At 51.1% G+C, this 27807-nt stretch overlaps 2 protein-coding genes across 10 annotated transcripts in view; one reads left to right on the forward strand and one right to left on the reverse strand.

Moving 5' to 3' along the window:
• The window catches only part of AATF (apoptosis antagonizing transcription factor), a 41420-nt gene extending 26398 nt beyond the window's left edge, over positions 1 to 15022 (forward strand). The window contains exons 9-12 of the mRNA NM_001030724.3: positions 149 to 216; positions 1183 to 1263; positions 4442 to 4513; positions 14179 to 15022. Of these exons, the coding sequence (NP_001025895.2) occupies positions 149 to 216; positions 1183 to 1263; positions 4442 to 4513; positions 14179 to 14290 (333 nt within the window). The 3' untranslated portion in view covers positions 14291 to 15022. The remainder of the gene's footprint in view (positions 1 to 148; positions 217 to 1182; positions 1264 to 4441; positions 4514 to 14178) is intronic.
• Positions 15023 to 17246: 2224 nt separating this feature from the next.
• ACACA (acetyl-CoA carboxylase alpha) overlaps positions 17247 to 27807 on the reverse strand; it is a 111105-nt gene continuing 100544 nt past the window's right edge. For all 9 annotated transcript variants that reach the window (XM_046902304.1, XM_015295691.4, XM_046902306.1 and 6 more), the window contains 4 exons: positions 23007 to 23161; positions 22637 to 22807; positions 20788 to 20924; positions 17247 to 20187 (listed from right to left, as the gene is read on the reverse strand). In XM_046902304.1, the coding sequence (XP_046758260.1) occupies positions 20061 to 20187; positions 20788 to 20924; positions 22637 to 22807; positions 23007 to 23161 (590 nt within the window). In that variant the 3' untranslated portion in view covers positions 17247 to 20060. The remainder of the gene's footprint in view (positions 20188 to 20787; positions 20925 to 22636; positions 22808 to 23006; positions 23162 to 27807) is intronic.

The raw sequence follows: 27807 nt of genomic DNA on the forward strand, positions 1-27807 counted from the left end.
TAAGCTCAGCTCCTGGTTCTGCCCCATGGCGAGGGGCAGCTGTCTGCCTTGGGAACTTGGGGCAGCCCATTCCTCAGGTTTTCATGAACCTGTTTGCATTGACTTGTCTTTATTGTGCTTTTAGAAAGGATTGCTGTTTTTCTTCTAGCTCCTTCGAGAACTGATAGAGCGTAAAACCACTTCGTTGGACCCCAACGATCAGGTCGCCATGGGCAGGTGAGTAGGAAGTTGTCTGCAGCATCACCAGCTCCTTCCCAGCCCTGACATGCAAAACTGCTGTGAGCTCCCAGTCCTCCCTGCTGGAAGAGTAGCTGTGGGAGTGTGCGTGGGGAGGGGGGAGAATTCATTAGGTGAAATTTTGGAAGTGAAATAACTTTCATCCTTGTAAAATACTACCCAAATTTTAGTGCAGTGTGTCAAATGTATTTTGTGTACGTCTGAAATACTATGGAAAGCTATTCACTATAATTTAACATGATATAGACAAAATTACATTTAAGTGGTGATTACATTGTACATTTATCTGACTTTACAATAAAATAGATTACAGTAATTAAGATTATATTAAGATTGCAGTAATTGGATTTTGCTAGATTTTTTTCCCCGATGTGGAGTTTTCCTTGTATAAATCAGGTGAGATGACGCTCCTTTTCATAAAAAATACATTTCTAACTTGGAGAAGTTTTTCCCAGCTGAAAACTTCTCTGACTCGATGGCGTTCTGGTTGAGCCCTTCGAGCCCTCCCTTCTCAATTCCATGGGGAATCAAGCAGCACTTTCTGAAAGTGTTGATTGCTTTTCTTCCTTTTGTAGTTCTGCTTTGCAAGAGGTGGAACGATACGTAGGACTTCTTGCTGGATTTGCCAGGTTTAGCAGGCAGAGATAGTGGGAAGAAATACTTGGTTTTAATGTGACAGTGATGGGGACTGGCAGGACCCAGCTTGGAGCCTGGTGTGGATGGAATGAGAAGTACTTCTTGTTTAAATGCCACGTTCTTGAAGTGACTCAGTAGTAACATGGGCATTTGGGGGTTCCTCCTTGTTGTCCTGAGGTTCTCATCTCCTTTATTTTTGCAAATGCAGCAATCAGAAATGCTGGGAAGGGCCTCAGACCCCACTGTGCCTTAATGCTTGTTTGCCTCATGGTGGTTCTAAAATAGTGTAACTGATCTTATGTTACTCAGGCAGTGGCTGGCCATCCAGAAGCTACGAAGCAAAATAAAGAAGAAAGTGGACAGAAAAGCCAGTAAAGGAAGGAAAATCAGGTGGGTGACAGCTTCTGCAGGCAGCCTGAACTTCTGCTTTTGCCAACTAAATTTGGACTATGGTGGGTAGGTCCTGGGGTGCATTGGCACTCTTGTTCTTCCCCATCAGGGCAACATACCGTGCCCTGGGGATTCTTAATGTTTTTTGAGCCTGAGGTAAGGGGTTGGTTGGATGCAGCCTGCGAGTCTTAGCAGGAACGTTCATTGGTCTCAGCACACCCCTGGGAGGGGTGTTCACATGCCCCTCAGCAATTTGGGCTTCCACCAATAAGGACTTCCTGTGCAATATGTATTTAGCAGGCTAAAATGTGGTGAGCAGCTTGAGGGGAAGGCCTGTAGGCAAGCCCAAGTGAGGTAACTGCCTGTTTCCCACTGTCAGTTGGAATGTGATGTCTAAACTCTATTTTTAAGTCACATCACAGCTTTCTTTAGCTTCACATTCTGATTTCTCAGTCAGTAATGCAGATAGGTCTCTCTCTTTCCAGTGGAAGAACTGTCCATGCTGCAGGGTGGAGAGGGAAAGCAGCCTGGAGAGGATAGTTGCTTGCTTGTTTTTTTCCCCTTTGCAGAGCAGATATATCAGTCTCCCTGAGTTTAGCATGACTGCGTGATTTGTAGTGAAGGAGGTGTTTGTGGCAGGGAGGCATGCTGAGAAGCTGCACCACGTCCTGAAAAATCTGCAACATTAACCATCCCTTTGTGAGTAAACTATAAATCGTGAGTTGAGATGGCATCTGATAGAAAGTCAGTGGAGTCAGTCTGGGTCAGGCCTGGCATAGCAATTTTTAAGATAGATGTCATAAGATAATTTATTAAAAGAGGGAAGAGCTACTTTGTTGGCCTGAAAAGCCTATAATTATTGACTATCAATATTCTTTTCTGTCAGCATCACGCATAATTGGATATATTCATGATTCAGTCAAAACTACTGACAGCATCACACAACTGAGTCAGACTCGTAAACCTCCAGGAATAATGGGGGGTTCTCGTTGTGTGCAGTCTGTGTGCTTCAGCATTCCTAGAGATGGGCTCTCTTGCCAAGTCCATTGCCTCTTAGACCTTCAGTGCCTTTTTTTTGTTGTTCTCTAAATAAAAGTTGCACTGAGCCCTCAGGAAAAATGTCAGTATTCACATGTAGGTAAGCTCCCCTATCTTGTTCAGAATAGTCCTGTAGAGCCCAAATGAGTGTTTTTAAATGGATGGTTCTTCCACTGAGAATACTGTCACTGTAACCACATTGCTTCTAACCACACTGCTTAGCTGCTGTTCTCTCTCCCTCCCCCTTCTCTCTTAGATCGAGGTAGTGGTTCTTAGATTTCTTTTCATAGAGGACGTGGAGATCCTGGGGAGCAAAGTATCACGCTCTGCATTCCATCCATCTCTGTAATTCTTCCTTTTTTTAGCAACCTTTTTGCAAACCTTCAGTGTTAGGGCACGTGAAATGTGCTAATTCACTGTAGGGTCTGAGCATCTCCAAGTGCTTTCAGAAGCATTTGACCTTGTGTTTGACATGAGGACCTGTCCCCTTCATAGGTGGGGAAGTTGAGGCATCAAGGGGAGAAGAGAGCTGTTCCAAAAAGGGTGAGCTTAGGAAAGCTGGTGCCCAGCCCTGTGCTGTCCTGCTCAGACATTCCTTTGGTAGCTGTGGAGGAGCAGTGTGTGCACACCTTAGTTCTTGTCAGTGATGTGTGGTCCTTTGCTGCTGCAGCATGGGATGCACTCCTGTGGATGGAGTGAGATACCTCATATCTGCTAGAGCAGGCTTTCCAAAGTCCTGCTTGTGAATACACAGCAATAATGAGTTCTGAGCAAACAAACTTGTGTCACAGAATTTATCAGAACTGCTCGGTCCCAACAGCACCGTGCAGACTGTAAGCTTTGAACTGTGGGAATCTATGAGTTGTTGATGTGAGTGAGCTGTTTCACAGTTCAGCCTGTTGACCCACTGTTGGTTGCAGTAGTAGCACGTGGTGCTGTCTGTTCCCCAATTTGATCATACCGTGTTAGATCAGCACAACTCCTTCCATTCCCAGAGAGGCCCTCGTGTAAGGGTGAGGTGTGCTGTGCCTGAAGAGCCGTTCTGAAACATTCTTGTAAGTTAAAAAATCCCCTCGAGGGAATGTTCCTGCATAGGCAAACAAAAGGGAGTGCAGAGGTGACAGAGAGAAAAGGTGATTCTGGGCAAATGCTTGTGAATCCTTTTGGCTGCTATTTGTCAAGCTCTAAAAATAGCAGCAACTTGGATGAAACATTTCTGAGCTGGGAAGGCAGTGTGGTGGTGTACATCAGGAGCTGCTGGTTTGGAATCTCCTGCACTTACACACGAGGGTTTGAAGGCACCTTCTCGTTCAGAGTTTGTCTGTGCTCTGTTAAATTGTGTATGTCTGGTCGTTGAGTGTAAGTCATGAACAGCTACCTCAAGGTCCCAGCCCAGGGCAGGAGGCAGGAGGGGATTCCTGTATCTGTAGGTGCATTGCAGCTCGCAGGGGTATTTTGGTGGATCAGAAGCTGAGACAGATGCAGTGCTGCATCACGTTGGGCATGCCCCTTCTGTTCTTCGGGTGCGTCTTTTTCCTGCCTTCTGCTTGGCCTCTTTTTACATTCTGCACTTCGGAGTACTCAAGGTGAAAGTTTCCAGCTATGGGTATTGCTAAGAGAGAGGGATTTTGATATCCTTTAGGTCCCCGCCTACCAAAGAGCATGGAAAACGTGGTAGCAGATGGATGCTTGGGAGTATCTGATGCTCTGGTGCTTCTGCTGCCTGCAGAGGACTCTGGGCACAAAGTCCAGAAGGCGATTAAGATGCCAGCTGAAGGGCAGGCTGAAAACAGGAGTTCTTGTTTCTCTGCCTGCCTTTTCAGGGCTGTCTGTCTGGGAGTGTGATTAGGTGCTCGCACACAATTAAAGGATGCTGTATGTCCTCTTTCTGGCTCTGCTGAAAAAAGGATTTGCTTGTTAGTCATCCATTCAGTTCATTGTATCATCTGATTATTCTTCTGTCCATGTTATAAGAGGGGAGGGAGGGGGAATTGCCAACTGTAAGTAGGAACTCATTCGATATCAGCCAGGAGTGCCAGCACTTCCCTTGCAGGGGCTGGTGTGTTTCTATTCAAACAGCAACTTTTCCTTCTTATTAGTAGTTGCTAATGTGCTGCCTGCTTATTCCTGCCCTATTTAGGTATCATGTCCATAGCAAGCTGGTGAGCTTCATGGCACCTATTGACCACTGTACGATGAATGATGATGCCAGGTGAGTAATAGATTAATTATGTTTCTCAAATGGCTTCATGACAGCGTGATATTGACCTGTTCTTCAGTCTGTCGCCCTCTCCATTTCTTCTTATCAGTTAACCATTTGTCACTGGCATCATAGCCTGGGTGTCTTGGTCACATCTGTCCAGGCAGTCTGCCTGAGCTTTCACTCTGTAATTACTGTGACACCAAACAAGAAATTTTTGTAAATCTCAGTACCTACACTTTCACTCCTGCTTTAAAACTGCATGGATATTGAAAACTTGTAGTTCTGTGGGACTATTCTAGAAATTGTCAGCTAAGTCATCTAACATCTACAGGTATCACTGAAAGTGACAAAGAATTTGTCTTTTTGACAGAAGTGGCAACTATTTTAAATGCTGTCCAGGTGCATTTGTAAGTTCAGGTAGCAGCTGGGGTAGTTCTGTCAAGATTCAGACAAGTCCTAAATGTTGCTTGTGCTCATTGCTATTTAAAGAGTGAAGCATTTTATTAGAAGACTGTAATGTTTTCATTTGCTAATTGTTAAAGAGGGTACAAGTTTTGTACACAGCTGCTAGACAGTTGTTCTACGTATATATGCATAGTTATGTGCAATTCTGATTTTTTTTAACTAAATCTTGAGGTGGTGGGCTTCCTGTGGGAGGGAGCTGGTGTCATCTTCACAACGATTGGATGTAGGAGGCTCGAGCAACGCCTTCCCCCTGGGTTGTGGAACACGTTTGTGCTTTGTGAGAGAGAACTGTCGTTTGTCACTCTGGGAGATGGAGGCCGAATACCTGCTGCTCTTTGGCTGTTGCCTTGTGGGGTATTTGACAGACTTCTGGATGAGAGCTGTTCAGAATGCTGGCACTAAGGCATTTTCTGTGCATAGTTAGACCTGTGCTGCTTCGTCCTCAAGAGTTTAGGATGTTTGTCTTTAATGGCATGCGGTACCTATTGCACTGCCCTGCAGCTTGGGCAGGCAGGCAGGCTGCTGCTCTGCCCCCAGGATGAGGGGAAGCTCATTGTGTGGTGTGTGCAACGGGGGGAGGTGAGAAAAAATTGATGATACTGATGCTAATAATCCAAGGGTTATCACAGTGTGTTTGCTGTCCCCAGAGGTGACATTGCTTCCTCCTTCACAGCCCACTGCACTCACTCGTGTTCCATAAGTTGCACAGCAAACGCATTCTGCAAGCCAGAATTCTCCAAATGCATGCAAATGGAAGTGCACCAAACAGCTGGGCTGTCGTTCGGCTCAATGGGCTTCTTGGGCCTCAGCTACACATCGTCTGCCTGCCATCTTCATCACCCTGCTTCCCCTCAGCCCTCAGCAGGCACCTGCAGCCCTTCCGAGCCGCTGGGAGTCCGGCTGACCCTCAGAAGCTATTATGGCTAATGGGATGCTATCTGCGTGGTGCTGCGTCGACACAGTTATCGTTGTGGTAGGGACGGAGTGTTTGACATTTGGTTTACTGAGATCGTCTCCTGGGGGTTTTCTGCTCTTGGAGGGGTTATTACAGCGCTTGCATGTTTTACACATTCTTTGGTGGCAGCGGTGTGGCAGCAGCTGCTGCTTATTGTCAGACTGCGGGAACTTATTCCTTACATTAAGTTTATTAGTCGCTTTGGAGGCCCGCCGCACTTCCTGTTAATGGCATTTTAGTCACTTCTCTCTTAGTGCTGCTTTAGCCGTGTAGAGCAGAGCTGTCAATTGATGTGTTTGCACACCAGCAAGTGGGCCTGAGGGCCTTTTTGCGTGTGCAGCTGTGTCTCATTCTGCCAGGATTGGGCTTTCAGGCAAACCCCGGGCAGGACAGGGCATCAGGCTGGGCAGCTCTGCTCTGAGTTCTGCCCGTGGGTCACCTTGGGTGGTTGGCCCAGTGTGCTTCTGTGACTGAACTGGGGATGCCTGGAGGTCTGCACTGAGGAGGTGTAAAAAAACAGTGGTTGAGTAATAGTATTATTATCACTTCCTCTTTAGTAAGCACAGCAAAGCTTTTGTTTCAGACGAGACAGAGCAGCACATCTCTAACAGCACACAGCCACACTGGACAAGAAGAATTCAGCGTGTGCTTTAAACTGCAGGTGAATGAATAAGGAGCCAAGCCTGTACACATGAGAGGGAAGCAGTAATGATAACACCTCTCTTCTGTGACAGAAGAAGGTAATTTTATTGTTTCCATGTGTGAATTACTGTATTGAAAATGCAGTGTACACTTGACAGTGATGTGATTGTGCTCTGAGCTGGCTTTTTTTTCGTGCTCAGGCACTTAAAAGACATGACCCCAAAGTAAATACGCATCAGAACAACAGAGTGCTCTGTGCTGCGGTGTGAGAAATGTATCAGAGAGCTGTGCATAAAAAAGTACCAGTAGAGCTGGCTGAACGTTCCTCCCTAAGTTCTGCCAGTGGCCACAGTGTCAGGAAGATACCTGGAAAGTGCCAGTGGATAAATATGGATGGGCAGAGTGGGGTTCGGGCTCTGAGAGCTGTCTGTGTCTCTGTCGTACTGTAATGCCCCGTCACTTTGTGTATGTCTACGTGCATAACAGCCTGGGGATAAACCTGGGGCCTGGTTCTCCTGTACAGTTAAGCCATCTTACACTCCCCTGGCTGTGCAAAGAGACCTTAAAATTACACCAGGTGATGCTGGGGCTCTCCTGAAGGCTCCTGTGAGTTGTTGGGGTGGCTGTGGGCAGCCAGGACTCCTGGGGGTCTGGCATGTGAAGTTTAACACTGGCTGGGGAAACAAAGAGCAAATGTGTGTGAGGAGTAACAGCCTGAGCACTGCGTGGGGAAGGGGATGGACAGTCACTCCAGAATTGTTTTACAGCCCGAATTTGAGAAGAGAAACATGCAAGTATAATGCTGCCTTTGTCAACATCACTGCCACGTTCTTCCCTGTTCTTGCTGCTGGTTGGAATAATAGCATTCGTGCAGGCAATTAATCTTCCCCTTGCCAGTTTTTCATGCACCCTACGCATGGGCATGGCTGTTTAACCTTGTGCTCACATACATTATGTTGTAATGTGTGGGACACTGGTGGCCTCCAGCCCTCCTCTGTTCTAACCCCTCTCTGGTAGTATTTTAAAACATACACTGGAAAGTGATTTTTATGGTTATCTTGGGGTATATGTTTATAGACTTAAATACATTTATAGTACTCTTGGGCCAAGGTTCTCCTAATCGGTCCAAGGTCATTGCTATGTAAATGGGCCTGCCCTGTGACGAGGAGGCTGAAGGCAAAAGCTTGAATGGGAGTGCTCTGCGGTGGTGGTTTGGAGGAGAGCAGTGGGCTCAGGAAGGGACTGTCCAGGAAAAGGTCGAGGTTGATCTTTGTCAGTTTGTGATTCTCCCGGGCTTGAGAGTGGCATCGTGTGGGTGTCACCTCCTGGGCTTCCCTTGAAGTGTGCTTTTCCTGTCTTCTCGCCCTGGGGTTCATCCTTTGACACCAGCATGTACAACAGAGCTGCCCATCTTCTCTATTTCGTACCCTGGGAAAGGAGGCACAGGAGAGGACAGACTGAGCCTGGAGATTCCCGGTAAAGGTGTGCAGGTCCACAGCCAAGTGAGTGCATTTTCCTATCTGCAGGAGGGGATCCTCCAGCCAGCCTAGTTGTGGCAAGGTCGGGTCAGGTGTGTGCTCCTGGGGGGGTGCGAGTGGATTCTGGTGGTGGTGTGTCTCTGTCAGCTTTGATATAAAGACCTCCAGATCTGTGTGCTGTGCAGCAGAGACTAAAGGTGGACGTTTTGGAAGGAGGTCCAGTACCAAATTACTGCTCTGTTTGAGGAACATCCTCATCATGTCACCCCTGGAGGACGGGGAACTTGTGAGAGGGACGTTCTCTAAGGACGCGGGTGTTCGGTCCACGCGCCTTTATCTCCCGAGACACCTCAGGTTATTCTGACAGGTAAAACAAGATTGTGCAAATATGCAACAGTGATCTAATCAGCTGGAACAACAGCAATATTTTAACTGGCGCTACCTTTTAACAGCATCATTAAGGGCTCTCATTACTCTTTTATTAGAGGCTCACTCTATTTCTTATCAGATTACAGAATGAACATAACTCATGGCACTGATTTGATCTCTTGTTAAAGAGGATTACAGCTTTGCATTAACTTGGATTGACACGGTTTATAATTTGCTGTTGATACACATGCTGGTGGTGTCGCATGTTTGACCCCCCTCCCCACAGCACCGCCGAGGAAAAGGACACCCATACATCATCATTAAAGATGGCACCGGTGCAGGGACGGGAGGCGAGGGGAGGCCTTCCTGCAGCAGAGGCAGGCAGGACAAAAGAGATGCATTCTCTGTGCAAGCTGAAGTTCAGTGCTGGATGAAGGTGGGGGGTGAGGGGCGGCTTTGGGATGGGTCCCTTCTCACCTAGGCAGGTGCTTCTTCCTGGCAGATGAAGCCCTGCTGGCAGTGATGAGTGCAGTAACCAGGAAGGAGATGGCCGCGGTGGGACTGCAGCAAACCAAGTGGTGCTGCCCTGTAGTGTGAGGCACAGCCGCTCCTCCAGCAGCAGGGGAGCGTTGCTCTGCCCTCCTCGGGCTGCTCAGCCCCACGATTGCCACCAGTTAGCCCACGGGTCGCTGCTTTTGGGTGGAACTGATCATCCACCACAAGGTAACCTCTTTGCCTGACAAGGTATGTGGTCATCGTGTCCCTGCTTGTAGGAGCTGCGGGGGCTTCAGGTTCTGGCTGTGTGCCCCTGCTTGGTACGAGAGCAGCCGGCCTGCTCTGCTTTTGGCTGCTTTAGTGCAAGCAAGCTGTGCCTGCTGGGGAGCAGAGCGAAGGCACGGCTTATCCCGCTGCCAGCGAGCTGTGGATTAGAGCTTTTCCCTTGGATTCAGCCAGGACGTTGCCTGCATTCCCAGGCAGCTTTCTCACTTTTGGACTTAGTGCTGTTGCTCTGCCGCAGTGTGTCTTACAGCAAGCAGAAGGGGGTACGTCGTAGGAAATCCCGGTATTAAAGGATTAATTTACTTACGTGACATAAGATTTTAACGTAAGAAAAGTATAATAAAAAAAGTTGGTGAGATATCAGCCTTTAACGTAGCTCACTTTGTGCTGTGGGTATTAAAACACCATGAGACGAGATTAATGGGGGAATTTGGGCGCTGAGATTGTCAATCCAGCACCGTTCATCACGACTGAAGTCCCCGCCAGCAAGCAAAGCACTTCTTGCTGGAGCAACTGCAGCTTCTGTGCTGTGTGGCACAAACACCAGCATTGCAATGAGAAGAATCCTTCCAAGTTTGTGTAGGCACAGCCTGGAAGAGCATCAGTCCAGGTTTGCACCTGCTTTGTTCTGTGAGACAAAGGGAGGAGCGCTGACACGGAGGGCGGTCCTCAGAGAGTGACATTTTGGGTATCGTTTGTTTGGTGGATTTTTACCCCGTAGCCTTTGGCTCGGCCTCAGAAGCCGACTCATATCGATGCCATTATGTGCCCTGGATGGCCTCAGACTGCAGTGGTTGGAAGGGCTGCTGTTGGAGGAAGGAGTTGTTGTACGTTTTGAGGCTGGCAGTGGTGAAGTGGTATCGGTGACCCCCGGTTGTGCCAGTGGGCTGAAATCACTGCATCCCAGCGCCTGATGTTTGACAGCCCTGCTAAGAAGACAGACGCCTCTGTTATGGAAATTTCCTTTTTAAAGGGGAAAAAAAATAACCTGTTAAGAGCTGCGGGATGATTTGTCGTCCTTCCTTTGCGAGACAATTTGTCTTCTCCTGCATCAAATCTGTTACAAAACAGTCAAGCTGTGAAAGAGGGAAATCATCCTAGGAATATGGGACGTTAAGGTACACAAAGAGCGGCCCCTCCGTGTGGGGTGTGCACGGCGTTACGGTGCCTGCTCTGCTCGAATGCCCATCTTAAACAGGGCCCGAGAAGGCAACGTTTTATGGATTGCATGGGGAAATGAAAGCTGCCGGGAGAGGTGGCAGCAGAGCGTGCTGGAGCTTTCCCAACCTCTCCGTCTTTCGCTGCTTCTCCTGCCACTTCTGCATCTTTTATACGTCGTGTTGTAAAAGCTCACGTGAAACTGGCAGTGCTGTTGGGACTGAAATGAGGATGAGGGCAGAGCTTCCTCTGCTGCAGGTGCTGATTCCATCACGTGTGAGGCTGGAGAAGAGGCAGGTGGCCGTGTGCTGGCTTCAAGGGAGGGCGGTCAGCACCGGTGACAGATGAGCAGTGTGAAGGCCAGGAGGTTCCCCGCGAAGCAGCCTGGCCGTCCTCCTGTCACATCCCACTCGCAGAGCGTGCAGTCCCTTTGCTCAGGGCAGGATCCGGCTTCCTGAAATACCGTAAATCTTGTGCCTGGGCTCATGAGACAAACCAGAGGTCACGTGTCACCTCTCGTAATTTAAAGCCGTGGGGCTAAAAGCATTTGCACGGGCTTGAAGGACCCAATCCTGACCTGCCTGAACGGGAGGGAATAGCAGCAGACCTTTCTGAATCTCCTTCGAGCGCCGGGCACGGCGATGAGAGCCGTCTGCTGTGTAATTTATAGCCAGAGTTGTGTGCTCTGTGTTGGGTGCTGGGGAGGGAGAGAGGGAGAGAGAGAGAGAGTGCCATCTCGTGGGGCTGCCATTGACGTGGGGCTGCCATCGCCTCGCAGGGCTGTCCTCACGTTGTGGGGCCGCCGTCACACTGCAGGTCTGCCATTGGCGTGGGATGGCCATCGTGTCACGGGGCTGCTGTCACCATGGGACTGTACTCATGTCATGGGGCTGCCATTGGCGTGGGACGTTTGGCACATCATGGGGCTGCCAATGACATGGAGCTGCCATCAGCACGGAGCAGTCATCGTGTTGTGGAGCTGCCATCAGTGTGGGTCTGTCGTCATCCCGTGGGCTTGCTGTCACCTCCCAGGACAACCATCCCACCGCACTGCTGTTCTGCAGCCCCACACGGCCCCACTGGAAGCACATGGCTGTGCTTTGCAATGTGTTTGAGGCCCCTGGCTTTCAAAGTCCCCCGGTATTTGAGTTCTGCTCTGATGATGGCTGCTGCTCATTTTGCTCCCCATCACCGCGGAATTGTCGCCATGGAAGCGTCAGAGTGGGAAACGCGCGCTGGGTGTGCGAAAGCAGATCAAATGCCACACCTCGTGTGCTGATTTTGAGTAACACTTTGGACCAGAAATGGAGAAAGAAAGAGCTCCAGCTTATTTTACCTTCCCGGCTTCCTGCTGTGCTCACTCGGCACCCAGCAGTCTGAATTGCCTACCGGTGGGCAAAAGATTTCTTAGGATAGAGATGGAAACCTTCCCGAGCAGATGACAGGCGGCCTTCCGTGTTCATCAGGTGTGTGCTTTTCATCCTCCGTTTCTGCAGGGGTGTTCACGCTGTATCTTCCGCTGGTTTTTGTGAATTAGGAATGCGTTGTTCCCAGTGGAGGCTGTCACGGGCAGTGGGGTGGTTGCAGTCATCTCAGCACTGCTTGGGGCAGCTTCTGAATTCTCTCTTTTTTTCTCATCCTGTAAGAGGAGGAGGCGGTGCGTGGGGAAGGCACAGCCATGTGCTGGAGGTGTTTCTGTGGAGGCAGCCCAGCAGTGACTCGTGTGGCAGTGCTGTATTAATGGCACTCCGAAAAGAAAATGGAATTTTCCCCCTTAATTTTGTTCTTCTACCAACGTGCAGAACTGTGGATTTTTATTAAGGAGAGGAGATGGTGCGAATGGGATCGGACGGAGTGGTCCCGCGTTGGCTGTGTGCGGGGGGTGTCTTTGTTTTCCCCTTTGTGTGTGCTGGAAGAGGGGCCGAGCGCTGCAGATGGGGGGAATGCCCGAGCAGTGCAAACCCACACGTGTTTTATGGCACGTGGCTGTGTGGTTCCTGGTCGTTTTTTTCCCAGAAACGGGTTTTATGATAATACAGTAAAAATATTAAATTAGAAAATGCCTCACTAAGGGTGATAAAACCTTACTACAGTGGAAATAGGTAATTATCCCCTCTACAGCCTAAATGACAGTTTAAAAGAAATAAAAATGTTAGTGCTCATTACTTGCTTTTGTAGGTTGCAATAAAGGGTAAGTTAAATTTTAATTCGAGGAAGACCCCTGCATCGACCTGCTTCCTCCGCACTCCACCTGAGCTGTAAGCGCTGTTAATTACTCGGCATAGGTTATTCCTCAGCACATCGTTAGCATCAGTGCCCCTTCGTGCTGAAGTCACCTTCCCTCCGTCCGAAGGCAGCAGCCTTTGCTGGGCTGGGTTGTCTCGGCTCGGCGGCTCCGCCGTGATGGTTAATAGACGTGGGGTGGAGGGGGGAAATTGGATGTTTTTTAGCCAAAATCCGGGTTCATTACGCATAGCCTTAAGGGGGCTGAAAGTATTAAAATCCACACTTACCCTGGTGAATTGAAACAGAGACAAGGTTAAACCTGGAGGATTGATGAGTTTTACTCTCTGCATGGATAAATCCTGCTGAGGGGAGATGCTGTGGAAGAAGGGCAGCCTGGATGGTGGGAGGAGGGGGGAAAGGAAGAAGGTTGTGTTGTTACGTTTTTTTTGGCAGGGTAAAACGTTCGTTCTCTTTCAGATTGGAGGGGTCCTCCGGTTTGTTATCCCTGCCGGGGTGTCTGTCCCTGCTGTGTGCTTACCCGGACCGCTCCTCTTTGGGTTTAGCGCTGTGCTGGGAGGAGAGGGGCGGTGCAGTGGGGCGCTGGGCTGGCACTGCTGTGCTGCCTGCAGGCTGTGCCTGAGTGGCACTGCGAGCAGCGGGGCTGAGCGCGGCCTCCTGGGCATCAGCTGTGTCTGAAGTGGGGGGGGAGCGTGTGGAGGCCGTGCTGTCCCTGAGCAAAGCACGGAGGGAGGGTGTGTGTGTGTGTGAGCTGTGTTGTTTGATAGCTGAGTGTTTCCAGAAGAGTAACAGTCGCTGCTGGACCTCCAGGGCTGTGCTTCGGGCGCTCTGGGTGCTGCTTGCAGCGCTGACCCCTGCTGTCTTGCTCTCTGTAGCTCATCATAGCTTTCCAAGCACCCCTTCTGCTTTCTAGAAGTGCACTCTTGCTTTAAGGCAGGGACTCCTTCAGGCCCAGGCTGAGCTCTGCACAAGAACTGTTTCCCCGTGCATTCGTTTGCAGAGGGCAGAGCAGCCGACTGATTAATGGCTTTCTGCACTGAAATTAAGCGATGTGACCCAGGCAGTTGGGAAGGGCTCAGTCTGGCGGTCCGCCTCTGTGCCATCGCTGAGCTTCATCCTTTGAAGCCACACCAGTACATCCCCGAGCAGCGAGGAGCTCTCCTTGCCCGTCCCGCAGCTGAATGCAACCAGCTTACTTCTCTGAAAGGGAAACTCGCTCCCGTGATCTCAGCTGCTGCACGTGTGATGTTAATTGGAACCTGGATGCTGGGCCATGTTCATTGTTTTCCAATTACCGTTAAGTCCGAGAGGATGAGTGGAAACCAACCTGTGGCCCCACATAGGCTGTCTGATTGAACCCTCCTTATGGCTCTGCGGTCTCAAACATCCCATTAAAATACTCCATTGTGTTTTCTTACTTGAAGGCCCTATCTGTAAAGGGCGAACTTACAGAAAACCTACCATCTCATACAAGTTCTGCCTTTTGCTTGTGTTTATTAATAAAGGTTGTTGAATGCATTTTCAATGATAAACGGGCTTTCATTACAGGGAATAACATCTCCCCCTCTGCCTCCTCTCCCCAGGACAGAACTTTACCGCTCACTGTTTGGAAGAATGATGCAGTCTGAAGGCCCTGAACGTGGTTGGCATCCGGGACCGCCCGCACCTGCAGGTTCTGCCCCATACACCTTATAGCTGCCTGGCCTGCTCAGCACAGGCCAACCATGGTGCAGGGGAGGGATGTGCTGTCCCTGCACTCCTGTTGAGGCCTCAGAGATTTTTATTTTGGAGGTTGGGGGGATTTCTATCGTATTTTCTTACTATTTTTTGACACGTGCTGTTCGGTTCGTTGGCTGCGGATCTGGATGGGGTGACTCGATTTGCACTGAGTCGAGAGGGTTTAAATGTCGTTTACATAATTAACGTGGCCTTAAGTCAGAGAAAAGGTGCTCTCCTTTGCAGCAGCCCCACCTCCCGGTTCACATTCCAGCTTCTGAACAGCCTCACTGCAGCCACGGACATCACCCAGCTCGGGGTGGGCGCAGCGTGGGGACACATCTGGGAACACATTGGAGAATTTTTCAGTCCAGTATTGATTGTGTACACTTAATTACTTCTGCTGACCGTGACTGTGAGCCCTCTTGTCTTCACTGTCCCCGTGACACACTTCTGAAAGATGGCAGCACTAATGCAGAGCTGCCAGAGGGCATCGCGTGGGGTTTGTGGGGTTTCTGCAGCCAAAGGCCACAGTTTGGAAATGAAACCCTCGTAAGGGGATCTACCAGCCTGCTGTGATCAATCTGAACCCGAGGTTATCTTGCGTAAATAATATGTGTGTATATATGTATAATGAGATGGCCGTTGCTTGTGACCACGGGAACTGCACTGTCTTTGTTTTGTGGGATTTAATTAAAACGCTTTGTAAACAGATTGTCCAGGTTTGATCGGTGCAGAAATGGCACTGCCAGCACCGCGGGTCCCTCGAGGGCTGCCCGGCCCTGCAGGCAGGACCTGGTGCTCAGCCAGAGGACGGTGGGTGTTTGTCTCAGCGATGGGATGGGTGCTGGAGCAGCATTGCTGTCCACAGGGCCTCATTGAGAGCTGCTGCACGGCCGGGTGGCTCAGCACAGGGCAGCAGCAGTGAGACTCTGTAGCTCCATCGTGTCCCCAAGAGCTGTCTGTAGACCTGGTATTAATTAATCCTTTTTGCACCTCTTCATTACAGCTTTAAGTCTCCTTTCTAGTTACCTGCTTCCAGTAAATAGCTTCCTGGCACGTCACGCCATGTATTGAGCAGTCTACCACAGCACAGGAGGACGTGCTGAGCTGCAGGGAGCTGGGGGTGTGTGTGGCACCCGGGGCTGGAAAGGGGACAGGAGGACGTGGGTGCTGCTCTGCCTCATCCCACCGCCGGCCGCCCGCGAGCAGTCCTACCAGGTACAGAGATACCCCCTGGGGAGAGGAGGACTTAATGGACTTGAGGTTCTGTGACATTTCTGTGTTGTTGTTTTAATGTGGGGAAGGAAAACAATTGTCCAGCTAAGCACAGCTCACATGAGCTGCTGCTCCTTGAGGCAGTGTGCCTGGGGGTGCTGTGCTGCAGGAAGCTGTGGAAGCGCTGTGTCCTTCAATGGCTGCGCTCCGTGGGGCTGCATCTCAGCTGCGTGGCAGTGGGCAGAGTGGGGCCCTCCCTCTGTCTTGCAGCCCTCCACTCAGGTTTTGCCCTTTGCCCCCATGGGCTGCTTTCCACTGCCCTTTCTGTGTCGGGGTGCTGCTGCTGTGCTGCTCTGGGTGCAAATCTGGACCCGTCCCCATGAGCTGCACTGCGTTGGATCCCAGCAATGGGCTGCAGCCCCCCCCCTCCCCCCGCCCCTCCTACGCTCTGCTCCCCTCCCGTTGGCGGTACCTCCGCTTCTTTCCTGAGCGGCAGCAGAGCTGTGTGGTCGTCTGACATCATTAAAATCTCATGGTTTAATAACCGCAATTCTGAAAGGCATCAAGGGGAGTAAATTAGCTGCTTCCAAACTTTGTGTCGGTGGGATGGTTTCACGCTGCTCACACCGTCAGGGCGAGCATTGCGGCTGGCTGGCAGGGAGCACCGTGCCCTGCCCTGCCCTGCTGGGGTTTGCTGTGCCGGCAGGAGGGCAGGCTGCTCTGCGGGGCTGCTGCTCTGACTCCTGTGTCCTTTAACGTGGCAGCACCAAGGCTCTGGGTAGTCTTGTTTTACATTTTTGAGAGCCGGATGTAGTGTTAAAAGGGTAATGTGGAACACTTTAAATGTGATAACTTCTCGTTCGTATTGTTTGAAGAGATAAGAGCCAAAGCCTTGCTAAGCATGCTTTTGAATTCACTTATCAGTGTTTAAGCAGACTTCTTTGCCCGCCGCCCCCACCACCTGCGTGGCCCCGCGGCTCCAACCTGCCCAGCGCCGTCCGCTGCCCTTCGGGGGAGGTCGGCACTCATTCCTGGTGTGGGCACACAGTGTGGCGGAGCTGTGCTGTGCTGGCAGTGGTCACTGCAGTCAGGTGTCGGCAGCAGCTGCGTGCGGTGGTCAGGGAGGGCACAGGTGTGCGGTGCGATTGCTGCTAAGTTTTCCTAATGATGCCAATTAACGACCGGTGAGATTTTTTTTTTTTTTTAATTTTCCCAATGGAATATTCATTCTTGATTCATTCATGATACAGCTGCTAATGAGTGCCTGCACACCCAGCCCGTACCTCTGCGCTGCACTGCACAGCAGCCAGGTGAGCTGTGAGATGAATGGGCCGTGAGTGGTGGGGCGGCACGGAGGGCTTCTCTTAATCCTTCCCCCCCCCCCCTCAGCCCCACAATAGCAAAGAATTTCAACTTTCAGACAAACAACTTCATTTACAAGTGTGTCTCTAATTAGCTGCAGAATTAGTAAAGCAGAGTTTTCCCCCCATAGATCGGCCAAACCCCCGGGGGAGGCTGTGGAATAGAGAGAATCGCATTTCCAATTATTTTGTTGAATTGCTAATTTAGTTATTGTGCCTGGCGTAATTGTGATGGGTATTGGGTGTGCAATTCAATTTGTTTTAAATATTTGTGGGAAGGCTGATCAGTAATGGAGCTGACCTATTTCATGGCCCAAATTGAGAGAAGAGACTAAAACAAAAAACAGCTACAAAGCCACAGTTTGTCTCAGTTTTTATTTTGATGTCTCTCATCCCTCTTAAGACTGTTGATGCAACAAAAGGTTTACATTAAAAGATGATGGCACTTTGATCTCGGGCTTTTGAGAGCTTACAGCTTTGGTACTTCTTTTCTTGGCATTTTAATATGTAGATATTTTAGGCTAAAGAGTTTTAAATGCATTTCTGGAGTTCAATAGCCGCCCCCTCTGTCTCTCCCCCCCGGTTGTATTATGTTTGTTAAGGTGATTTGTGCTTCTACCCATCACGATTCCGGTTTGAGAAGTGCACAGAATAATGGCCGAGGTTTTCCTGGTTCACGTTGTCCAGTTTAACACATCACACTTTCGTGTTAACCTTTAATGGGGGGAGCCTGGAGGAGGTGTTGGTAGGAAGGTGAGCAGGGAAGGCGTACAGCTGAGCTCCTCACGGGTCATGCCCAGGTCTGGGCTGCTGTGCCACCTCTGTAGGGGGGCTTTGGGGGCTGTGCCACCACCTGCAGAGCTGCTCCCCTGCATCACTCAGTGTTAAAGAAGAAACCTGGGGATGGGAGCACCTGCGTGAGGCTCAGTGGGCGCAGCTGTGGTGCTCAGGACAAGGGGTGACAGACTGACACTCCTGGCAACAGAGAGAGACGTAATTCATTCTTTTTATTAAAAGAATCTGAGGTAAGTGAAATACTTCAGCACCAGCAAGAACTGCACGTACTGGGGGGGGTTCCCGCAGCGCCTGACCCCCCCACCCCGCTCACACCCCACCCACACACACATGGATGGGGCCGGGCACTGCCAGCACTGCACTGCTGGGCTCCAGCATTCACCGACAGCTGCTTTGCCCCCGAGTTAAGTGGTGCCTGAGCCCCTAACACTGAGCTGGAGGGGGCTGCTCCTGCCCAGCAGACAGCAGAGTGTGGCAGCTGCAGCTCCCCCCAGTCACAAGGCATAGCGTGGTGGGCACCAGGACCTCTCCCATTAACACCTGCAGAAAGGGTGGTAACAGAGCCTATGTGACACCACCATGTAGGAATCCCTGGTGAGGCACCCCGAGCAGTCCTGCCTGGCTGAGACATTCTGTGTCTGTCCTTGTGTCCGGCTGCAGCCCGGAATGGCCTAAGTAAAAGCATTTATGGGGACTGTTTGGGAGGGGAGAGGGCTGTAGGGGAAAGAAGAGTCTTTTAAAGGAAGTTAGGGTGCTGAACTGTGAGGACGAGGTTTGGCCTTTGGTGGCAGCTCCTGGTCCTCGCAGGGAGCAGAGAGAAACCCCAGCACTGCACCTCCATCTTACAGCACTGCGGCTGCTGTGCACAGAAGGGGTGAGCAGCAGTTGGGAGGGAAAGAGCAGAGGTGTGAGGCACTGGCTTTGTAACTAATTCTCTCATAAAAACATCCCTTCTGGTTCACCCTGTGCTAAAAGAGGAAGTGTAAAATCTGGAATACTTTTAAGACAATCATTGGTGTAAGCCCCAGTTGTACTTCTCACAGAGTTCCTGCTCCTCTGCTCTCCTGTAGTGCTCAGCTGAGGCCCTGGATGGGCTCAGAGCCCTGCAGGCAGCATACAGCCCCTGCCCGGAGTGGCTGGAGAGGTCACTGCAACAGGTGGAGCTGCCACGGGGTGCTAAACAATGTGATTGCCTCATTCCCCCCCACCCCAACCCCCCAATATTTTTTTTCTAGTTAATTTCTGTCTTCCTGTGTGAACAGTTCTTGTTCAGAGAGGCAGTTCCTGTGCTCTCCAGCAGCTCTGGGGCAGAGGTTGGTGCAGAAGAAGAGCTCAGGTGCACTGAACCAAATTTACCCTTTGAAGTTCTAACCCCATCCGTGTATTTGACTCATCCCTCTCTGGCCTTGGCAGGTTGTAGCTGCTTTCTGCTTCAAGTCACCTATCCACGTGGAAAGAATTAATTAGCACTTTGTAAGTATATGCAACAGTGGGGCTGCCCCGTGGCTGTTACCCCTCAAAATGAGTAGGAGAGGAGGAGCAGAAATGGCCAAAGAGCCACATTTTTACTCCTCCTTTACCTCCTCCTAGAAGGGCTTTTCATGCCACGGCTGTGCCCTTCTGACAGAGCTGGGCACACAGGCAGAGAACACAGGGCTCCACCCCCCCTCTGCCACGTCCCCATTCCAGAGCCCTCCTGGCAGTGGGCACAGCACTGCCTGCCCCACTCCACGTTCTGTTGTAACACAGATCTTTGAAATAAAGCCCACGGGGGCTGACAGAGATGAGTGCTGACAGCAGTGCCGCTGCTCAGCCACAGTGCAGCACACAGAAGCGTTTTCCCCCACTGCAGGGAGCTCCCACGCTCCCAAAGGCAGAGCCCACCGTCAGCCCGCAGCAAACACTCCTGCAGGTAACACCGGCACCTGCCAGCAGCGCAGGCTGTGTGTGAGGAGCAGAGGGGGGCAGGGGTGCAGTGCGGGAGCCCCACCGCATTGCTGTGCCCGGAGCTCACGGTACCGCCGTACCCATCATTGCCCGGCCGCGGTGCGTTGGGTGGCAGCTGAGCAGCGCACTGCTGCGTTGGTCCGGTCCCGCTTTGTTAAATAAATACGGTACAGTTAGACAGCTGTAACTCAATCCTGCAGGCGCCCGTGTTTATACATCTTCCTCGTGTCTCCGGCCAAAGGCCGCACTTCCTCTGGTCAGTCTGGTTTGAAAAAATAAAACTGTCACTCTTCCAGCGTTTCCCTGAGCCTCCCCGTCTCGGTACAGCGGTCGCAGTTGAGCAGACAAAGGGCAATTCTCAGCTTTTTTTTCTTTTTTTCTTCCCCTCCACTGTACCGAGCAGGGGGGAGTACAGGAAATCGATGCTCTTACGTTGAAGAAGGAGAGTCCATTGTGGAGAGGATCCGCACGATCTCGGCTCGCTGGGTGGGTGATATATGCTGGGTCATGTGCACGATCGAATCCATGGCAACCTCGGGATTGGCCTGGACCAGGCTGCAAAGAGCAGAGAGTTCAGTGCCGGCAGCCCCGGCCCTCATCCGACAGCTCTGTTGGGGAGCTCTGACAGATGGGCTCCTCAGAGCGCGGGGGCAGCCGGCACTCCTGTTAGCTGACTGCAGCCCGGGCACTGAGCTGCGGGCAGGGCATGGGCACGGCTCCCTGCTGGGCATCACAGAGCCCCAGCTGCAGCAGCACAGGCAGAGGAATGGACAGAAATGCCTGGAGATGCCGTGCTGAAGTAAGTGGGTGGCACTGTGCGTCAGCGCCCTCCCCTCGGCAAAGCTAAGACACCTCCACTGTAACACACACAAGTTATCTGTGTTAGATCTTTTCAAACCTAAGGAGTGCTCTGCTCATGGAGCTGCAAGGATGTGTGTCTGCAAATGGGATGGTAATGCTGACAGGCAGGAGGCACAGATCTGCTTTACCCGTGTTTTAGTGTTGGAGGGGTGTGTTTGCTGTAGTTCTAAGCCTGAATCAAAAGAGATTCAACGTGATTTTATGGCACTGAGCACAGAAGCTTGCCTGCAAAGACTACAGCTGGAAAAAATCAATGGGTGGAACCCATACGGGTGTTCTGCCAGAGCTGCTCACCTGCGGATCTGCTTCAGGATGTAATCCCTGGAGATGTACTTAATGTTCTCATCCACAACCGAGCGAACCCCCTCCTCCTCCATCAGCTGCTTCTCCAGCCACTCCACCAGGTCCTTATTGCTGTCCCACAGGTACGCCTGCCAACACAACACACTGTCACCCACTGTCCCATCGCTCAGCCCTGGGGCACCATCACTGCTTGCACCCACTCCCCATGTACTGCTCTGGACATTTAACTCGAGGAATGTGGGGCTCAGAAGCTGAGCTCTGGGCAGGGCAGTTTCTGCGTGGCATCGCAGGCCCAGCACAGCTGCACAGCCCCCAGGAGGGGGTCCTGCCAACAAAACCCCATTTTCTTCTGCAAGATCATTTCACCTGATATTTGCGAGGTAGTTGACTACATAATAATTCAGGAGTGTGTTAGGTGCCTAATAGCCTTCTCGTTCCTCTCTTCTCTCATTTTCTTTACAAATCATTTAAGAATCGTTTTGTTAATGGTTTCCGGAAAAGCAAGTACCACCATTAGCACTCATTCATATTTATGTCATTTTATTTGGGTAATTAAACACAAAGCTCGTCATTTAAAGGTGCACTATCCTTCTCTGTTATCACTAACAAAGTCAAAGTCAGAATGACAATGAGCTCTGCAGTCAGGGGGTGGCTCGGGGCACAGGGGGACCCAGCCCTGCACAAACCACCACGCTGGTTCTGGTTTTATCCTTAAATATTACGTGTGCAGCTCTCTTAACCTCGTGATGTCATTTCAGCCCAAAGATTCTGCTTATTTCATTGTTTTTTCCTTATTATTATTTTGAACTCGTTAGTTTTTGCTCCTTGCTGCTGCCCCCAGACATGGCAGGAACGCTCCCTGCATACAAAGTAGGGCACTTTGGAAGATTTCAGGGAAGGGAAGAAAAGCCCGAGCAGCCGCCTTACGGTTGCAGACCTGCAGAAAGCTAGATTTAGCCAAGAATCCCAAAGCTGTTACTTTAGGAGAATATTTAATACTCTTATTAATCATTTTTAATCCGTTTGCTTTTAATTAAGAAACAGCATGATGCTTTCCTATCAACATATGCCAGGGAGCAGATTAATTGTGGCTTAAGATAACTCTCCTTGATTGGTGTAATGTATTAGCTAACGAGATGCCCGCTTTTAAAGACTCTCAGACACTACCTTGGAAAGCCTGCTGCCCTCCAGAGAGCACATTCATATCCCCCCTGCTTTCTGGAACCCCTGAGTGTTGGGGACTTTCAAAATAAAATAAAATAAAGAACTCAGATCGGAGGATTGACAAAAACAACCTAAGAGCTGCGCCAGAGATTGCGCTTTAGAGATTGCCAGCTTCAGAGTTCGAGCACAGTTAACAAAATCCTCAGCACAACCAGCAGATGAGGATGCTGCTGAGGTGACCCCCCCAATCCCTGGCAGCTAAACCTGGCAGTGAGTTGTGCTCTGCCTGCTGGCACACTGCTCTGCTGGCACTGAGTCCCGAGCAGCCGGGGGGCCACAGGACGGCGGCAAAGGGTGGGATGTCCACTGCCAGCTGTGCCAGACAGCAGCACCTGGACCTTCCCATGGCTGCCCTTCCTCGTTCTGCCAGCAGAGCTGCCCACCCTTTCCATAATGGTAGTGCTATGTAGCTACATGCCTGGGGAGAAACCTATTGAAACTGAGTGTATGTGCTTTCCTGGCCTGAAATATAGCATTCCCATGAAGTAACTCATGATCCAGAATGTTCCCAGAAGTTCTCTTCTGGGAACCAAAGATGAAGTTCCACTTGGGAGAACTTCACTGAACTTACACCCAGGGAAGAGCACAGCCTTCCTACATGTGTGTTCCCACTTACCTTTACTGTCCCCTCCACTTCCACAAACCAGCGTCGCAGCATGGCCTGGATCTGCCCGTCGGTCAGCTCAGGGTTGGCATCATGGATCTTCTTTTTGACCACATCTTCCAGAAGAAGACGTCTCAGCCTCCAGTAGAAGAAGGTCCGAGACGTTTTCCAGTCCAGAATGTCCTGCCCGGGACAGAGATGAAGGAGAAGTGAGTGAGGGGCAGCATTTCCATGCAGAAATACTTCAGCCTCGCTCCCCATGGAAGTAGGCGGCTTTCACTCATACACTCAGTTGTGCCACTCACACAATACAAAGATGTCCCTGCTCAGCCACCCCACCTTGGAACAGAGTTACTGCCCTGAGCCAAACCCAGGCACTCACCGTGATGGCACCCTTCTCCTGCATGCGGCCGGGTGTGTCGTGCAGGTCAGCAAACTGCATGGCCACCTGGTGGTAAATGGGAATCAGGAATTCCTCCCGCTCCTTCAGTTTGCTCTCCAGGTCTTTTCGGTCGGCAGCACTCAGCTCAGGGGTACCTGCAACCAGGCACAGCCACACGTCAGCTATCTCTGACAAGCTGAGGCAGAGGGAGCAGAGGTTTGTGCTGTTCCTGCACACGGGCTGCCTTTGGCCAGGAAAAATGCCAGCCCGTCAGCTCCAGGCAATGCCAAGCACTCCTGAATCAAACCAAAGTGCTCCAGCCTGGATTTCCTGCCAACAACATTCAGGCAAGAGCTCCAAAGCAGGTTTCACCACAGAAACTCTATTCCATTTACATGCCAAATGAGTTGAGCCATCAATTGAGTGACAGATTTACTGGACTTGTTCCTAAAAAGAATTATGTTCCAGCACAGCGTTCGTTTCAGCCCAAAACACGGGCAGTGTGAGACCACTGAGCACCACTGCATGCTTTGTGACACCTCACCACACCACCCACTTCCCAGCAGCCAACATGGCCCCCGGCCATGGAGCGACGTGATGGACAGGAAGGAGAACTGTGCTAAGAAGACTTGGTCCTCTGATGTTCATAATTTCTCACTTACTTAAATTAACACTGATTAGAAGAAAAATGCCTTAATTTCACCCCACGAGGGGCAGGAACCAGGCTGAGCCAGGAACGCTGCCACCAACACTCGTGCACGAAGTCCATGTGCAGAGGCAGTGCACTTACAGCCAATCCGTCTCGGTTCAATTTAAGCAAAGACTGCGGTCAGAGCCAGATTACATATCGGTCTCACCACCCAACTGCACGGGGCTGCGAGAGCAATCCTGCACGGGGGGCAGCGGAGCCACAAAACAGAAGTGAGAGCAGTCAATGGCAGAGCTGGGCCAGCAGCTCCATCCCCAGCACTCCATCAGCAGAGCATCCCGACTGCGCTGTGTGCTGTGCCAATGCCACCGAGCGCTCTGGGTTTCAGCCTTTACCATTAGGGAAGGAATACTGATGAGATTAACCACTGAGCTTTTTAACACAGCACCTCCCACCCCCTCAGCACCGCATGGCTGTGTCCCTGCAGAGCCTCCCTTCCACCTGGGAGCGCACAGCGATGCGCTGCCCGGCCCCTCCAGCAGAGCTCCCCAGCCAAGGCATACGTCTGAGTGCCTACCAATACAAATGCTACCTAACCTTTCCAGTGCTACTAAGAAGCTTTTAATTAAGAGCAGCGACTCTCATAACCTTCAGAATAAAGAATGAGACGTATTTATCCACGCTCAGCTCGCCCGTTCCTCCAGCCCTGTTCCAAATGGCAATGTGTGCACTTGAGCCCACGCTGCTGCTGGATCCCGGCCTCCGTGCACGCCGTGCACCCGGAGCAGCCAGGCCCAGTAATGATTTAGGTGAGATTAACAAATATGTCAATGTCTATTTTCTGCTTAATTTAAAAGCGGCGTCTATAAAGATTTTTGACTTCTGAACCCTGTTCTCCTGAAAGAAAGAAGGTAACAATGAGGAGGGGGGATAAAGAGTGATTATCCCATCATCGATCGTTTGTCAGGAGCATTTCTTATTCACTGGACTATTGTAAAAAGCTAAGCTCTCGATCAATCCTGTAAGCCCCCCGTACAATTAAATATCTTGGAATGGTTTTCTTTCTTTCCAAGCAGGTCTGGAGGCCTCGGGGCTTTTCAGAGCGCTCGGGCCTTATTTATTTATTTCTCGGGAAAAGTCTCCTTCCACAAATCTCACCTGGCAGGGAGAGCAGCCTTAAAATATGGGATTCCTGTGCTCTGAAGGTACCGGACAGTTAATGAAAGCGTTACTGTTTAAATCATAGGAACATTATAGACCTGGAGGTATGGATCAGCTGCTGATCAATGGGAAACAAAGGAGCAGTGCTGTGGCAGGGGATGCAGTGGGGATGTCGGGGAAGGAGGATCTCCCTGCTCGGCAGCGATGTGGGGCACACTCGGGTGGTGCTGGAGGTGCCCTCCAAGTGCCACGAAGTGCCTCTGCAGCAGAGCCCAACCACAGCACTCCGTATTTCCCAGCTCTTCATCCCACCACGTCTTCCCTTTTTTGAAGGACTGCAGAACTGCCTTGGGACTGGCAGAGAAATTGCCCTGGGGTAGCAGCGTTTGTGTTGGGAGATGCAAAAGATCACACTGTGAGGGGAGAGGTTTGGGACCTAACGGGGAAGGGGACCCCACGGCCACCGACCCGCATGCAGACGGATGGGAGCTCCGTGCAGTAAATCTGCTGGCAGAGCTCTCCGATGCTGAATCTCAATTTACGCCGCTCTCCAAAAGTTAAGGGGAGGCATTGCAGCAGAGAAAGCAACACCTAAACTATTGTGATTTGTGCCCCATTAAACAAAACCCCTCCGTGGGAGCAGCCCCCCGCCTCCAGTAAAGCTCCTGCCGTTGGGGAGCGGCTCTGCAGGCCCATGAATCACAGCCTCCCATAACATTTAGGAGCAAAGCACTTTTCTTAAATATGACCAGTTTAACAGGTTAGACAAAATGACTTCAAGAAATGTTATTGTAGGTTCCCTCTGATTGCAGAAAGCCGGCAGCTTCTGAATCAATTTGATGGTTTATGGCTTCTAAGCTGTTAAAACGTGGGACTTTCTCCCTCGCCCTCTGCACAGCCTCAGCCTGGCAAAGCATTTCCTTGGCCATCCGCTCACCTCTTCCCCAGACACTGCCAAGGACCCGGCACAGCCACAGCTGCACACCCACAGGCCCACGTGGGGATTTGCTGCTTCCCAGGCAGCACAGTAAGAGCCACTCAGTGACATCAGGACGTGTCCATTTTAACCCTGGTCACAACCGCCCCATCCAATTTCCACACCTGCAAGAATCCCCATGAATCTCACCTGCTTTTCCTCTGCCTTTCCCCATCTGCTGCCGGACAGAACCCAGAGCAGCAGCTGGGGACAGGAAGGTCACTGTGAGCTCACATCCCTGCACAGCGGGCAGCTTTGGGCCATCGCCTGTTCCTTTAAATGAGACTGCTTGTAATTGCTTCACTAAATATTCAGTAGGATTTATGTTACAAAGGTGCAATATGCAATAGCAGTCAAGGTCACACGTGCCCGTGACACGGGCTTGAAGCAGCCTCGTGCAGCTGCACCACACGGCGCTCTGCCCTGGTCCTGTCCCACTCTGCTCCCAGAGCTCTGTGATAGCAACACAGCAGGTGGGCCACGTGGCAGATGTGGGAGTCCTGGAAGTGTGTTTGGGGGAATCCATTACGGCCCTGCAGGGAGGGGCTCGGGATGCCGATGGAAGAGGTGGCAGCAATCAGCACTTCTCATCTGGGCTCCTGACTGCACAGTAACAACTCAAATGCAGCAGCACTTTGCAGAGAGAAGCAAAGGCAAAAAGTTACAGCTGCACCGACTGCGTTTGTCCCAGACTTCCTGAGAGACGGCACCACTACAGCACCATTTTTCTTAGTCACTGCTCAGGAAAACAACCAGCATTTTGATTAATTACAGCACAGAGCAACAACCCACCCCCAGAAAATAATTACCGGACCTCTGAGCCACAACCCACCTTTCTGAGCCGGAGCTGGGAGAGGCCTGGCCATGGCACAGTGTCCCCGCTGCGGGCTGATGGCTGCGTGAGCTGCCTCTGCTTCCCAATGCAGACACAGCACTCCTCCCACGGTGCACAGCTGCACCCGGGCACACAGCTTCACCTGGAGTCGGGTTGGTGCCAGCACACAGCCCACACTTCTATCGGGAGAACCACAGAGACTGCCCCTTCCCCATGGTAAATATCTGATACGGTAACATTGAGTCTCACCCCAACTGGAGCCCTTCTGCCATCCCTTCACATTCCACCCATTTTTTGCTTACATTACGGCACACAACCGAAGCATTGCATGCCTGGGGTCTGCACGGCAAAGTTAGTATTTATTCCACTCCTACCTGTTCCGCTGTAAGAAATAAATAAAATGAATGGCATCGCTGTGCTGCTCTGAGCTGCGGCTGCAGTCCGACTCAGCGCACCCGGGGGAACGATCCGGGCAGGATGGGACCGCCCTCCCTCCTCCCCTCCGCTCTGTTTGGGAACAGCACAACTCTGAGTGACACCGCAATACAACGCGGGGCTAATAAACATTTCAGGACTAGTGCCAGGGAATTGATAATGAACAGATTTATGTCAAATGATTCGATATCTGCCGGCCTCCGCTGCTCTCACACTCCCCCACTGCGGCCGGAGCGCGGCGGAGGGAGATGCCTGCAATGGGAGCGCCCATCCCCGCTCCCCACGCCGAGCACCTCCCGCTGCAGGCAGCTCGGGGAGGGATGACAGCCACTCAGGGGTTAAAGAGAGGCAGTGAACCCCCAGCTAATGAGTAAGAATTCAGCAGGCAGTGTAAGATAAATGGAGCTTTCTCTGCTTCTGCTGGAGTCAGCATGAACTGCGGCCCTGCGGCTTGTTTGTGGCAAATGGAGTGCGCGAAATATCAAAGGGCAGTGATCCAGAAGAAGACCGACTTTGACAAATTTTAAATTGGCCAGAAAGAAAACCAGCAAAAAAAAAAAAAAAATTATGCAATTCAGTGTCCTGCAATCTTAGCTTTCCTGCTACGGCACGGAATTAGCAGCAAAACAACAGCAATGATCGCCCGACGCTGGCAGCAATTACAGCCATCTAAGTGAGATGCTTATCAGTGACTGAAGCTTTTAGAGCTCTCCCTGTGTACAGTTGTAAGTGACTTGCTCTTGTG

The sequence above is a fragment of the Gallus gallus genome, chromosome 19, assembly GCF_016699485.2.
Source record: "Gallus gallus isolate bGalGal1 chromosome 19, bGalGal1.mat.broiler.GRCg7b, whole genome shotgun sequence".
Taxonomy (NCBI): Eukaryota; Metazoa; Chordata; class Aves; order Galliformes; family Phasianidae; genus Gallus; species Gallus gallus.